Source organism: Microtus ochrogaster, chromosome X, assembly GCF_000317375.1.
Source record: "Microtus ochrogaster isolate Prairie Vole_2 chromosome X, MicOch1.0, whole genome shotgun sequence".
Taxonomy (NCBI): Eukaryota; Metazoa; Chordata; class Mammalia; order Rodentia; family Cricetidae; genus Microtus; species Microtus ochrogaster.
In genome coordinates, this window is record NC_022026.1 from 47,052,591 (window position 1) to 47,068,547 (window position 15,957).

The window sequence follows — 15,957 nt, forward strand, 5'->3', positions numbered from 1 at the left end:
AAACCAACCAACCAACAAACCAACAAACCAACCAACAAAACCTTATAAAAGTAGCCTGCCTTTTGGATTGAGAAATCTCATGCAGATGAGGCACCACTCCATAGGTAAATTCCAAAGGTTTAGAATTATGTTCTCTTCCTTGAAGCGTAATTATTTCAGAAAGCTCTTGGCATATATCTGAGAGGTTTAGTGTACAAAGAGCAAGACAAATGACCTATGAGCTTACTGTATTTCTTCTTCTCTAGCTAAAATGTAGAGAGTCTAGTAGTATGCATGAAAATATAGAGACAAATGTAAACAAGTTGATTATCTGATGTCAGATAAGGCGAGTCTTAAAGTACCATGATGAATATTTTACCAGCAATTTCAGTTACCTGTTGTGAGAACACTTCCCGATTTGAGATAGTAGCTACGGTAAAGGAATAATCCAAAGTCAATTTGGTAGTAAATTCACACTTTTTAAAAAGTCTTTTATTGCATTTTATTTGTTTTATGTGTAGATTCATATGCCATGGATGCCCTTGTCATGGTGTATAAGTGTAGTGATCAGAGAACAGCCTCCATGGTTTGGTTTTCTCATTTCTTCCTGTAGGGCCTAGAGATAAGATTGAGCTGGTCAGGCTTTGCAGCAGGCACCCCTATCTGCTGAAGCATCTTGTTGACACCCTAAATTCACACTGTTTTGAAATTTAATTGTTTATTTTATGAAATATAGTTTATTTGTTTACCTGCCAAGGACTAAAATTTCTTTATATTAGGAATTATCTTGTAAGACAACTATCTTCATACTGAAACTACCCTGATGCTGTTGGCCATGTTCTCCATGCACAGCCTTATCTATAACTTAGGGGGTGTTATTTACATATTCATAGTAGTGCACACATTATAAAACTCATTTGCAGTTTATTTAGAGTGTAAGTTTCATGCACTTGATTGAGAATTGATTGCATCTTAGGTGTCTATTTCTGTGCTGGGAGATAAAAGAAAGTTGCTAAAAAAATAAAACAAAATAAAAAAAAGTTGCCTCTGGTCTTAAAGAGAATTTGTGTTGATGGGAAGCAGAGAAAAACAGAGAACTAAAGCAGAATGTGTTAAGTGCTGAAATGGACAGTATAGAAATTTGAATTTGGAGAATGAACCACTATGAACCTTACTCACTTCAACAATTATTAACTCTCGGTTATGCCTCATTCCCCCACATGCTTAGTCTTTGCTCCCTTTCATTTTTTGAAGCCTATCCAAGACAAAATGGGTTATCATGGGATAGGCATTTTTAGATATTTGAATAGAGTGCTTTCAGAATGCACTGGGAAAAATAAACTATTATACCCAAGATTTTAGGAAGGATCTGTAGAAGAGATAGCAGTTGAGTTCAATCTAGATGTGGAGGAAGATGTTCTAATTGCAGGTGACAGAATGGGACCAGCAGTTATTGAAATGTTAAATCTTTATGTGCATAGTGCCTTTTTGTTTCTCTGAAGTGGGCACCTGAAGTATCATTTACTAAGAAGTGACTTTGCCTTAGAACTTTGTTTTTGTGATGCTGGGGTTGAACCTAGGGCTTTGTGCATGGAGGCAAGTGTACTACCACTGACTACCACCTCTTGACTAATTCACGTTCAATTTTGGTAAACTAGAATAACACCTAAGTAGTGGTAATGACTAATCTGTTCTTTTCGCTTCAGTGACTTTGCAGACTTTGTACGTTAGAATCTACCCCCTGAAAAGTCATCCATTCTTTTATAAGAAGAGCGAGTAGCAGCCATTGTGTGTCATCTTTATTTTTGTCTTCAAAAGAGGAAGGATAGTCAGTTCTGAAACATTGTTAGTAGGTAGAAATTAATGATTTGAATCAAAACCCTCTCCATAAATCAGAGGAGAAAAACCCTCAACCATTGCATACATGAAGGTTCCTGAGGGACTTTTTGGTAAGTTATCCTGTGAAATCCTGAAGGTTTCATCATATAGTTTTGTCTCGTTTTTCCTGTTATGAAATGGGCTTTTCAGCATGATTTTTCTTGTCTGTTTCAGATCACAGAACTGTGTGGTGCAAAGCGGGTTGGTTATTTTGGTCCAACACAGTTTTATGTTGCTCTGAAATTGATTGCTGCAGCACAGTCTGGCCTCCCAGTGCGGACAGAGAGTATTAAATGTGGTGAGTAGCTCACGTTTATATGTTTTATCATCCACAATAGGTTTCTTATTTGTGTGAACTCTTTTTGGTGTGTCTAAGGTCTGTTCTGTAAGTTTTTGTGAAATTTCTCCTAGCTTTCTCTACCTTCAGTGTTAAATAAAATAAGAAAACTCATCAGGTAGCTTTGGTTTCTTTTTTTCATTTTTAAGTGGGAAAAAATTCACAGAGTGACCTAGGATTAGTTCCCTTCAACTGGCCATTAAGATAGCTTTTGTTCTTTAATGAGACGGGATTGGGACAGCAATTCTCCAGCCTGTGTCAAAATAATGCCATTCAGTTTAATTTTCAACTTGAGGTAGCAGTAATATCATTTAGGTCTCTGTTAGGGATTAGGATGGCATAATAAGAAAGGTACATGGAACTGGCTGTCTCTTTCTCTCTTCTATTCCTATCTGCTCACCTTTTAATTCCGTGTTCCTGCATGAACTGTCTTAATGACTTTGGGTTACCAAGATTTTGCCAGAATTAATGTACATTTTTAGGAGTTCTGTCCTTTTTTTTTGTCCTTTTCCATGTTGGGATGGAATCCGGAACATCTTGTGCATATTAGACAAGGATTCTACCACTGAACGACATCTTTAGCCTTCTTGGAGTTCTGAAAATCTAGGGGACGGTACACAGAAAAGTTGTCATTCTAAACAAAATCAACTAGTATTCAGAGTCCCTGGAAATTCCTGAGGAAATTTTGCAGAAGTTCTTTTGGGCTGCTTGTCACCCACCTCAGTTCCGGAGTTACCTGGTGGGTGGGAAAACAACTTATGGAACCGAGAGAATTCCTGTTATCTTTCCTTTCTGGGGACTGAACCTGCGCATGTGTGAGACTAAGGGAGAGTTAGGTAGGATGCAGGGTTGGCTTCTTAGCCTTTTTGTTAGTGCCACAAACCATTCTGGCAAATTGAATCCTTCTTGGGCTTATTTATTTTTCTTTTAGGGTCCTCAAAGTCAAACTCAGGGCCTTGGGCATAGTAAGCATATGCTTTTCTACAGAGCTCTACCCCAGCCCAGAACAATGCTTCACATGGGTACAAAGGCATAGGATTATAAAGGAAACCAATTATATTAGCATGTCCATAACTATATATGGAATTCTTTATTAAACGATCCCATAAAAGATCCCACAGTGGTTGAAACAGCTACCATACCTGCAGAGTGGTAATGAACATGTATAATAAATACTTCAAGCTGTTTACAGCTGTAATGACATAAAAAAGTTTGGAAAGTTGCAAGTACTGTGAATGATGGCATAGGAGTTTTCATGCTTAATGGAAATAAAGGCTTTCACTTCAATTAGGAGTTAGGATAGGGGAAATACAGTTGTGGGGTTTCCCGCTCTTTTCCAGGTAACAACCCCTTGTTTTCTTTTCTACAGCCCCCTTGGGATCTGAGCCCCAGTAGTGCAATGGTATGATTCCTACTGTCCTCAGGATTGTGTTTCTCCAAAATGGCTCATGCTCTGTTGGTTGTCTGGCACTATTTGTAATGGAAGGAGAGAGAACTAGGAAGAAAGATGAGTTTTTTATAGCATGAATGTGTTTAATTCTGAGAGTTTTCCCCCTATTGTTAGATGTTCTTTTAGCAAACATAATGAATTATGGTTTTGGGTAAAACTCTTGGTTGTTGTATTTTGAGGCTGGTTCTTACGTTGTAACCCAAACTGGCCTTGAACTCATGGCTATCCAGCTGCTTCAGATTCCCAAATGATGCCAGGCTCAAAATTCTTGGCAAAGTAAAAATTTTGCAACTTTATGCTTGTCTGTGGTGAGATGGTAGTTTTTTTTTTCTGTTCTGTGAAATTACGAAATGTGTGAGCCATGCTATAATTTCAAACCTATCACTGCAGAGATCCTTAGGCAAATCATTTCACCCATTGTTCCTTGCTGGAAAATGCCATTCTCAACCCGTGTCTGCCAACATTTCTGGTTGTCATAACTGTAGAGAGGATGTTACAGGCATCTAGTGGGTAGAAACCAGAGATGGTACTAAATGTCCTGCACTGCATGGAATAGGGCCCCTTCCTCCGCAATAAAAAACTGTTCAATCTAATAGGCAAAAAAAGAAAAATGCTGACACTGAGAAAGCTGCTTGAAGGGGAGAGGCTAGCCTTTTTAGGCATGGTGAGGGTCCTGAGGGAGGCGGAAAGGTTTTGAAGCAGTGACTCTTGTTTCAGTGGCTTTCCCCTCTTCACACAGAACTATCTTATCCAAGAAAAACAGAAGCAGAGAGTCTCTGGTCAAACTGAGAGGGTTGGGGGAGGGGTAGTCTCTGTTCTCTGCTTATTTGGTGAACCTTCTTTATCTTTGAAAGCTAGAAGAGAAATTTTTTGAGTGGGACAACCAGTTTGGTGCTTTGTAGAAAAGAGAACTCCTTAAGGTGGGTGGGATAGGATGGTCAGGGGTGAAGTGAAGATCCCAGAAAGTATGGATGTGGCCAAGTGATCCTGGTGTGTGTGTGTGTGTGTGTGTGTGTGTGTGTGTGTGTGTGTGTGTGTGTGTGTGTGTGTAATTCCTTCCCTGAGCAGAGGACATTTGAATACTAAATATTGTTTTGAGATTTCCCGTTAAGCTGAGGTCAATTCAGCCTTTCTACCTAATACTCATCTCAATTATTTTCCTTTTTAAAATTCAGTGGCTCTTTTAGCAATTTCCTTCATACCTTCTCCCCTTCTCAGCCTTCCTGTGGGGGAGCTAGAGCTGCTTTGGACAAATTCCCCAATGCACCGCGCTCCCCTACTGTATATAGCTGACCAGTTGTGTTTTCTAGGCATTTCACCTCTCTACACATACATTTGGTCCTCATCTCTTTTGCTGCTTGCTCCCTTCCCAAGATTGTCTTCAACATTATGAGCAGTGTTTTTCACATTTATTTATTCATTTATGCTTATTACATGATTCTTTGACAGAATCTTTGATTTTTAAAAAATATTAAAATTACATTGAATGCGTGTGTGTGTGTGTGTGTTTGTACAGGTGATTGTGCATATATGTGTGTGACTGTTTGTATAGGTGCTTGTGCATACACGCCACAGTATTTGTGCATAGGTCAGAGGACAACTTTTGGGAGTTGGTTCTTCTACCACATGTGTCCCATGGATTAAGCTCAGATTGTCAGGCTTGATGACAAGCATCCTTATACACTGAGCCATCTTGCTGGTCCATCTTTGATTCTTTTATCTAGCAAAAGCTCTGGATCTTGCAAGGACAGGAAACTACACATTGATAGTGTGAAAAAGGAGGAAGGGGACTGGGAAAGAACATAAAAGAAAATTTGATATTTTAATTTATGTATTGGTTCTCCCTTCCCACCCTGGCTCTGGCGCACACACACACACACACACACACACACACACACACAAGTCAAAACTCTTCAAATGATGTGTATAAAGCATACCTACATACAACATATCCTTTGATTATTTGAGGAAGACTCACTTGTTGCCGTTTACCATTATAATAGTTCTTAGTAAGATACAGATTTCTGAACACAGTGACCCATATTTCCTTGTGGCTTATCTATTACAATATGGTAACCAATAGCCATGTGTGTCTGCTGAACACTTGAAATATGGTAAGCATTGAGGTGTGCCGTAGGAGTAAAATATTCATGTGAGTTTGAGGGGTTTTCACTAAAAACGAATGTAAACTATTTCATTGAGATATGTTTATATTTTGACTGTGTTGGGAATCAAATATGAGCACAGTAGGCAGGGTACTTATGCCCCTGCTATGCTATCTCAAAAATTTTCATATGTCATATGGGGGTTAAAATAATTAAAATTAATGTGGCTTTTTTTTTGAGACGGGGTTTTTCTGTAGCTCTGGCTATCCTGGAACTTTGTCTATAGCTCTGTAGACCAGGCTAGCCTTGAACTCACAGAGATCCACCTGCTCTGCCTTCCGAGTGTTAGGATTAAAGGTGTGTGCCACCACCATCACCTGACTTAATTTAACTTTTTAAAATTTCATCTAAAAGTCAAACTTCTTGTTATAAACTTCATATAGTGTATAGTTTCCCATCTTAACCATTTTATGGGTTAAATTCAGGAGTGTTAGGTCTATTCATTTTGTTATACATGCATTTTCTAGAAATTTCCCACCTTACCTTGTAAAATTGAAAGTCTGATTAAACAACTACACATTTCCCCTTCACTCCTTATATCTGGCAATCACTCTTTATTTTTATACTTGTGTGCATTTTACTACTCTTGATGTAAGTGGAATCATACGCTATTTGTTTCCTATGACCAACTTATTTCACTTTGATTTTTTCTTTTTTGTGCTTTCTCTCCCGCTCTGTGTATGCATGTTGCATATATGTAAGTCCATATCATCTGTCATTTTCTATTACTGTCCACTCTATTGATTTGAGACAGGGTCTCTCATTGAACTGGAAAATGCTTGCTCTTTCAGCTAGACAGGCTGGTAAGCATTTTATTGGAATGTCCCTGTCTCCTTCCATAGTGCCAGAGTTACAGGCATGCATAGCCATGCCCAGGATTTTACATAGGTTCTGGGGATTTGAAATGATTCTGTAGACGTGCTCATAAACAAGGTAGGGGAATGTGTGAAGTGACAGTATCCTTAAGGGTGTCTGGCAGTCCTGGTACAGCTGCTAGCATTTGTAATGTTATACTTGTATTCCTTTGTTCTCTGGACCAAATGCCAGTAAAGCACTGGCCAGGGACCTTATAAATCCCAAGAATCTCTGGGTGTTTTTCTTGAAGAAATCCTTAAAGTAGAGTTATTTTTTCATGGTTGGACCAAGGTAGAAAGTATTTTGTATATTCTTGTCCTATGTTTTAGGTTCATCTCGCAGACTGAGCTGAAAGACAGCTTTCTGCGAAGAGAGTCACAGGACTGGCTTCTGTGTGATTCATTAGGACTCTGGAGTTGTTCTTTACCTTTTTGTGCAGGTCCTCATGTCTGCAGAGAAAGTGCCCTTATCCACTGACTGCTGAGCAATCTCCCCAGCGTTAGCACTTAAAAAGCATTTCTAGGGGTCTGGAGAGATAACTCCAGAACATTTTCTGCTCTTTGTTTGTCGTGTGTTAATTAAATTTGGAGACAAGATTCTAAGCAACTACTACAAAAGGACCTTCTGTGATTGTTAGGGAAGGGTAGCTCACTTCCCCCCCCCCAAGCTGTAATAGATGGGAGCTGAGGGGTGCAGGGAGAATGTGGCAGCCATCATGCATTCTGATATGTTGAATATGCACCTCAGCCATTTGTCCTGGGTTTGAGACCTAACAGAAATCACTGTCTTAGGGTTTCTGTTGCTGTGACAAAACAAGAACCAAAAAGCAAGTTGGAGAGGAAAGGGTTTATTTGGCTTCCACTTCCAAATCCTAGTCAATGGAGGAGGTCAGGACAGGAACTCAAGCAGGGCGGGATCCTGGAGGCAGGAGCTGATGCAGAGGCCATGGAGGAGCGCTGCTTGCTTCTATAGCTTGCTCAGCCCACCTTCTTCTAGAACCCAGGACCACCAGCCCAGGGATGGTGCCACCCACCATGGACTGGGCCCTCCCCCATTGATTACTAAATGAGAAAATGCCCTACAGCTGGAACTCAATGAGGCATTTCCTCAGCTGAGGCTCCTTCCTCTGATGACTCTAGCTTGTGTCAAGCTGACACACAAAACCAGCTAGTATACTAGGCATATATCACTAGTGTAGGTGCTTTATTACTTTTCTAATATAATTTCACCATTGAATTCAGTGTACATATAACAAAGAAGAATATTCAGACCAAGGATTTACAGGGTTTACCTTTTTAATAGTCGTAGCAGCTTTAGGGAGATGATAGTGTCATGGTAAGGTACGTGGCTACAATTGTGCTAAGTGAAAGTTGATTAAAAATCACAGGGCTGAAGAAAGTATAGAAGAATTCAGCTGTATTTTGTCTTTCACAGTTTGGTGTCCATCTGGAGGCGAAAGCTTGTTTCCTAGGCAAATGATTCTGGAGAAATGCCATAACCAAATGGAAGAATGTGTGAAGTGACAGTATCCTTAAGGGTGTCTGGCAGTCCTGGTACAGCTGCTAGCATTTGTAATGTTACACTTGTATTCCATTGTTCTCTGGACCAAATGCCAGTAAAGCACTGGCCAGGGAGCTTATAAATCCCATGCATCTCGATGTTTTTCTTGAAGAAGCACTCGAATGGTCTCATGGTCAGGCCAGAGTAGAGAAAGTATTTTGTATGCTCTTGTCCTATATTTCTAGATCCATTTATGAGGCATAGCTGAAAGAGATAATTCTGTGAGCAGCACCACAGGACTGGCTTCTGTGTGACTCACTGACACTCGGGACTTTTACCTTTTCCTTTTGAAATCTATTTCCGCCTTCAGTGCTGGAAAACTGCCCATGGCTGGGAAACATTAAAGTATTAAAAATGGTGACCATCTTTCTTCAGAGAGGAGTCTCGATTTAAGTTTCCAGATTGATTTATCTCTTTGTGTCTTGGGCCCTTAGCTGGTTGATCCCACGGGGACTTGTCATAATTGCCCATTCTTTGAATCAAATGTGAACATAGCAACTAAAAATAAACATGTGGATATTAGAGAACCAGGGGCCTTCTTTGCCTGGGGAGTAGCATACTTGCTGTTGCTAAGATGTTTCCTGGCTCTAGCACAGCATCCACCATTGGAAGCACAGCTGTGTTTTTGGAGTGGACGGATGACAGAAGTACAAATGCACACTGGGAATTATCCAGAACAATGGCTACAGATGCAAATCATTATGCCTAATCCACAATATTATCCTTATTTATGTGGTCTTTGTGTCATGTGCTTATGTGTGACTTGCTGTGCTGAGAATTAGAAGCATGCCAAAGCACCATTTTCTTTTCAGAATAGTTATGTCAGAGTTTAAAAGATAAGTAAATATACCAGACAGCTCTTTGTCACACCGCGAGTGGCCAATGGTTTTGTATTTAGAATATGGCTAAATGTTAGAGCAATTGACCTGACTTCATAACACTTTCTTCATTATGTTATCAACGGGCAACAAGAGATTGAGTGTGAAAACTCATAAAAGAATGATATTGAGTGGGAAACATTCAACCTAGGAAGTTGCCCCAAGAAGGTAGGCATGGACATTAATGTAGGGCACTGGTAAGAACCAGCTTGCTTGGGTTCAAACTGTTTCTTGCCCAGAGATTAGTTGTGTGCTCCGGGGGGACTTTATGTAGCTTCTTCACACCAGCTTCCACAGCTGTAAAGGGAATTAGTAATGCTAGTTTATCTTATAGAATTGCCAGGAAGATAGATGGGTTGGTATTTGCAGGCCCCTAACACTGCATCTGGTGTATTTAAGCATTTGTAAGCTCTGCTGGCGATCGTTGCCTCTTGTTTTGATAAAATTCACATCCTTTTTCTGCAGGATCAAGTGGGAGCTAGTCCCCAACCCCAATTTATCCTGTGATGATTCAGCAGAGTGGAAAATGCTAAGGTGGAATACCTTGGTTTAGCATTGCATTTTTTTCTCATGACGTTATTCTAGGAGTCTCCATTGTGTCTCAACTCAAATTTAAACTTTATTTAGTGCTCTGAAAATTTCCCTCAAAACTGATTTCTTTTTGGCCATTGAGCCCCCCTTTTTGTAGTTTTAAGATAAAGCTTCACTTAAGCCTTTCTGCTTCTATTCCTAAAGAACTGCCTCTGCCTCGCTTTGTGATGTCAAAGAGTGATGCTGAGATACGGTTTGGGAACGCAGCTGAGCTGCACGGAAAGAAAATTCAGATTCCATACTTAACCACCGAAAAGAATTCCCTCAAAAGAATGGACGATGAGGATAAACAGGTGAGAGTGGGGTTCGGCATGCTCATTCGATTCTGACCATGACGCCTCGTGAATCACAGCCTCTGGTCTGTTGCCAAACTTCCAGCAAATCTTGCCATCTGGAACACAATTACAGATTTGGAAGTGAGCCAGGAAAGTTTTCTTGTAGCAAGAAGAAGCTGACACATAGGAATTGCTGCTAGCTACCCACTGGCCCTTTAGAATTTACCTTAGTATAGAATTGTGCCTCAAACAGTGCTGTTGATTTAATACACTTATTTGATTTCTCTAGGTTAATGGTTTTTAAATAGGTTCATTAACATGTAACTTCTAGAACAACGTGGAAACAAAGAACAACGTGGAAACAAAGAACAACGCTAAAAATCAAAGAGAAGAAATGTAGCTTCTAGGAGTTAGCAAGTGTTCCCCTCCAAAAAGAAGCCCCAAATGATTCTCTGATTAAACATGTTTGGGAAGTATGTCCTCATGTTCCATTCGTAGGGGAAAGACTACGTCATCAGCCTTGGAAATTAAGAGGGCACACCGACAGGCAGGTTCTATTGGAAAGAGGCCTGGAGAACTGTCTTTACCAAGCTCTTATTACCAGGGAACCCTTTCTTGGGAAACATATGTGGAATGGCATCTCAGTAAATGCTTTTAGCCACTTAGCAGGCTTGAAAGCCGAATATGGAGGATGAGCTTTTCTAATCGGTTTTCATATTAGTAAACCCCAAGGACATCATGCTACAACTCATGCTGCTGATAAAGAGCCGTGCAGAGAAGTCAGGTGATATTTAGTACTGCCTTCTGTAAGGTAAAGGAACATGCTGTATTTTAGGAAGAATTAAATCAAGATGTTTTTAAAATACAATAAATATTAAAGGGTTATAGTAAAAATTAACATATGGCTTACTTTGGTGGTCTTGGATAGTCAAGGTTTCAGGTTTATTTTTTGTTTTTGTTATTTTTTTTTTTTTTACACAAGGTTTCTCTATATAGCCCAGGCTTGCATCAGGCTTACTCGGTTTTCCTGCCTTCTGAATGCTGGGGATTATAGGTGTTCCTCTTTATGCCTGGCCTGAATTTTACATTTATAGTTAAAAAAGGCATAGCTCATTCTGTTAAACAACTCCACGTAATGTTACTTTAATCATTTAAGTGGTATGTTAGAGAGACATAGGAATTTGTACTTAGTATATTTTGGTATGTGTCTATACCAGCATTTAGAGCATTCCTGTCCCACAGTGGCAGATTTCCTGGGAAGTTTTCAGGTGTAATCTCTTATCTCAGATTGCATATTTGTTTTTAAATTAAAGAGGCCAATATAGTCTCTGTGTTATAAAAAACACCATTTCCCTGTTCTTTGTACCCCATACTTATATTCTACTGGTAGTGGGAAAAAAGGAGGAAAGCCAGCAGCAGGCTCAGGTTATTATCTGGCGTAGAGTTCTATATCAGGTTCATGGTTGAGTTATGATTCCAATTGTACTCATGAGGGCTTCATCTTAGTATTATGGGGTATACTGGATGGGGTGGCTATATTTTGGAGTCTCTCTATATGAAACAAACCACTCCCCAACATATAATTTTGTATAGTAAGCTCCAAGAATACCCACCATTAAACACTGAAAATGTAAATTTTATTGCATATTCTGGATTTATATTTGGTGAATATAAATTCAGTAAATAGGAGTCTTAAAAAGGAAGATTCATTAATTCATTAGTTGAATGAAAATGGAATTGGTTCACAATTGAGGGATATAAATGTTCTCTTTTGTGATCAGTGTCTTTCATTTTCCAAAGGAAAATACTATTGAACTAACAGAAAACATTTTAGGCTGGTATTAGTAATTTGTTAGTACAGTAATAGTGATTTGAATCCTCAATACTCCTCTTTTGCTTTGCTGCAGTTTTGAGGAAACATTTCTCCCCATTTGTTAAATCAGCCAAGTCACCAGCCATAGAGTCACATTTTGCTTCTTAAACTACAGCTCAGAATGCCAGGCTTCTCCAGTGGTTGCCTCTGAACTGTGCTCTGGTTCTTTGAAGCAGGAAACACAGTCTCCCACGATGTCACCCCTCGCCTCCCCTCCTTCTTCCCCGCCTCATTACCAGAGGGTGTCCTTGAGCCATGGCTACAGCAAACTGCGGAGCGGCACAGAACAGATGCAGCCAGGTAAGAGGCTACCAGGGGGCCAGCTGTCACAGGCAATGTCTTAGAGTCTCCTTAATCTAGCAGGCAGCAATGCCACCAGCTGCTTAATTTCCTGATTTAATTACTCTTGTCTTTGGAAACATTGCTCAATTTCTTTTTATATTCTCAAGCAAAGTTTTTTTTTTAAAAATGAAATTAAGCATATCTCAGCAATGCTTTGTTTCTTTGCCTGGAAACTGGTTCATCTTTAGACTTGTAAACAACTATTTAGATGATTTAATATTTCATATACAAAATTCATTAAAGGAATGTAGCATGCTAAGGGCTTGCATTTTTGAAAATTGTTATTCCCTTCTGCAAGAACACTAAACATATTTACTCAATAATCGTTTTTATGAAAATTCTCTAAAAATTATGCAAAAGCAAGAGAGTTGATTCAATATTTAAAGGCCAGGGAGATAAATGAAAATATTGAGCTTTTATGTTTTAGGGTAAAGATAAGGGAAATGCTCAGGGTAGCGTTTTGTTGAGAATCATGCAGTATGCACAGTTATGGGGCTGTCTGCTTGCTCATATTTATGCTCTTCTGGTCATTTCAGGGGTAAAATATATGAGGTGGTTCTCAGGATGACTTGCAGTTGGCTGCCCAGACTGCAATGTGTGAAGTCCCATAAATTCACTGCAGCACTGTGTCCTTCTGTGCTTCACACTTCTGGTTTCATATATGATCGACTGAATGTGTTCTAGAATAGAATGTCCTATAGCCCCCCGCCCATTTTGTGGGATGTGGTAGAAATGACCCAGTTTCTACAGGATTTTGCTGCATTGAAAAGAGACGGTGACTTCTAGAGGGTCACAGAAATACAAAGCTATGCTAGGCTGAGCTACAAAGGGCTGTCCTTTTGCCGAGAGAAGCAGGTAGGACGTGATGGAGAGAGCTTTGCGTTAGAACCAGAAGGTTGGGTTTAGCATGACTTTAGGCAAGCTATTGAGCTTCTATGAACCATATTTTTTTTTATTTTCAAACAATGATAAGGGTGTTAGAAGTATTCAGTGAGAATATGAGTATAAGCTCAGTTGAAAGTTGCATCCTATGGAATACAAGATGGTGTTCCTAATGGATAGTAAGAAAATCATTCTGAAAATCAGCTATCTCATTGGTGTCTGAAGCTACACAGGGTTAAGACATCTCCATTCTCCTCTTGCAGTTTCCATCGTATGATTTGCCTTTTTCAAAGAAGGGGAATAGTTTCTCCTATTTCAAATCTAATTTGGGCTTAAAAATTAATGTTCAGTTCATAGGTAAATCTATTTGTGGTCTATTAAGTCAGCATATCATTAAGTTCTTCATTTGATAGTCCTTGTTTGTGTCCTCTGTTTCCTGCCCCCTTCTCTCATCCTGTCCTAAGTGGGCTCCCATCCCTGCAGCGCTGAAGAGACTATCTACTTCCCTCTTTTCTGGACTCTGAGGAGTGGATACCTAGGCTCCACTATTCCTTATTCCTCTTTATACTTGCTTTAAAGTGGCAAAAATCTATGTATGATAAAATAGACATATTTTAAGTAATTAATTTGAATTTTTACAAGTGGATATACTCATTTAGTTATAACTGAGATTAAAAAGCATTCCCATTGCACTGTAGGTGCCCCTTCCAAGTTCCTTCCTGCCTTGAAATGCAGCACTGTAATGGTTTTTATCGTTGTCAGTCAGTTTTATTCCTTCTAGAACTTCATGCAAGAGGAAACAGGCAGAATGATTCCACTTGTGTCTGCTGTCTTTCCCTCAATATAACAGTCAAAATCCATAGGATGTGTTAGTAGTTCCTTTCACTTTGTCGTTCAGTAGTTTTCATTGCATGAATAACCACAGATTAATGGTCCTTCTCTTGTTGATAAACATTTGGGTGTTTTGTAGTGTTTGACTGTTATGAATAAGGATACCATAAATATTTGTTCTTGAGTATTTTTGCGACTTAGGCTGCCATTTCTCTGACACTTAGGAGTGGAATCTTTGGGTAGGCGTGTGAAAACACCCACAGTTCCGCTTTGATACTGAACTTCAAAGTGGTGGAAATCTTGAGGGTTTTAAAAAAATAGTCATTTCTTTAGAGAAAGATGATGTGTCTACTTCCATATGAAACCTCTTGTAAAGGAATTGAGGGGTTATTTGGTTTGCTTTTGAGTTGTATGTTTTGGGTTTCATTTGGGAAGAAAGAGAGTTGAAGCAGTAAGTAATATGTACCCTTTTCCTGAGTTTAGACTGAGTAGCAGTAGACACACGCTCTCTTTTATGGGAAGCATGGGTCCATGATTTCATTAGCACTCCTGAGCATTAGGATCCTAGCCATGCAAGCTTACTGTGCTCAAAACTGTTTGGTAATGTTCAGTTGGTATGAAGAGCTTACTGTGGTTCCATCAACATGGAATGATTTTTTGAAAAAAGCATGTCGGAGGACAATGACTGCCTACAATTTCAAAAATTATTTTTGAAGGCTTGGATCATGTGCTCTCTATGAATTTTTCTTTTGTAGTATTTACATTTGTATCTACTCCTAGCAGGTTCGAAAATACACTAAATGTGTTGCTAGGCAATCATTTACATATTTGAATGTATTATAATTTTGTTTTCTAGTTGTTAGGAAGAAATACAAAATAGATGTGAGCCTGAATGTTTGTTTCCTTCCATCCTTCCTCCCTCCCCCCTTCCCTTTCTCTATGTCTCTGTCTCTTTCTTTCTTTTGTTCGTTTTAAGAGCACTAGTCTGGCCTCCTGCCTGCTAAGCTTACAGGTGTGTATCACAATATCTAACTAGTTTGGTGTTCTTGACATGCTATTGCTCTACCTTCTTTATTTTAAAAAGATCAAACTATGCTAAATATGGCACCATAACAACCACCTCTGTTCTCCACCCAATTTTATTTCTAAGTAAGTTACAGAAAGAAGCACTTTTTATATTTATATATTTTAAACCTCAAAGTGTCAGCCCACAGAGATGAAAAATAGTTTCATTTTGGGTAATGATTTCTCCTTTCTGTTGGAGCTGGTTATATTTAATTGTCTTACTACCATACTGGCAAGGTCATTATTATATGTTCTGGAAATAAAAGGATTAAAGAATAACATTCATTTTTGTAGCTTAGAAACTTATTTTAAAGATAGTATAAAGGTAGAAAAATGATTTGTAAATATTTTGCTTATTGATTAATAGAATAATAAACATGTAATACATTTACTTATTTTTATATACCTGTTTTTGCATTCTGTATAATAAAGAAGTTAACAATTTATTTTTATAATAAACAATAATGTTGAGTTCATATTAATTTTCTTTGGGGTTATATAATGAATTGAATACATTTAAATAGGGAAGCAAATATAAATTATAACTAGATTTGGCATTTATACTTTTTAAAAGAATTAGAAGACTTACTTTTTGCTCAAAAGTTTTAGCTTTTAGTTGTATTTTTTGTGCGTAAATGTTTTGCCTGCACGTATGCCTGTACACCAAGTATATGTAGTGCTGGTGGAGACCAGAAGAGAGCATTGGATCTCCTGGGATTTATAGGTGGGTGTGAACCACTATGTGGGTGCTGGGAATTGAACCTGGGTCATTTAAAAAAGGAAACAGTATTCTTAACCACTAAGTCACCTCTCCAGCCCTCAGAAAATTTATTTTTTTTTAAAAAATCTTCAATGCAAAATAAAAATCTGAGGAAACTCTTTCCCTTTTTCTACGGAAAGAACTCATAAATATGGACTGCAGGGAAAGGTCTTCATTTAAAATGATACCTTTTGTGTTCGGTAAAGAGAACTGACTGCTCTTCCAGCAGACCTGGA

At 38.8% G+C, this 15,957-nt stretch overlaps 1 protein-coding gene across 6 annotated transcripts in view; it reads left to right on the forward strand.

Moving 5' to 3' along the window:
• The window catches only part of Reps2 (RALBP1 associated Eps domain containing 2), a 286,698-nt gene that overhangs the window by 92,404 nt on the left and 178,337 nt on the right, over window positions 1-15,957 (forward strand). For 3 of the 6 annotated variants that reach the window (XM_005358777.3, XM_013350570.2, XM_013350569.2), the window contains exons 2-4: window positions 2,032-2,155; window positions 9,838-9,986; window positions 12,015-12,141. In XM_005358777.3, coding sequence (XP_005358834.1) covers window positions 2,032-2,155; window positions 9,838-9,986; window positions 12,015-12,141 — 400 coding nt within the window. The remainder of the gene's footprint in view (window positions 1-2,031; window positions 2,156-9,837; window positions 9,987-12,014; window positions 12,142-15,957) is intronic. The other 3 variants (XM_026784774.1, XM_005358778.2, XM_013350571.2) reach the window with 1 other exon arrangement.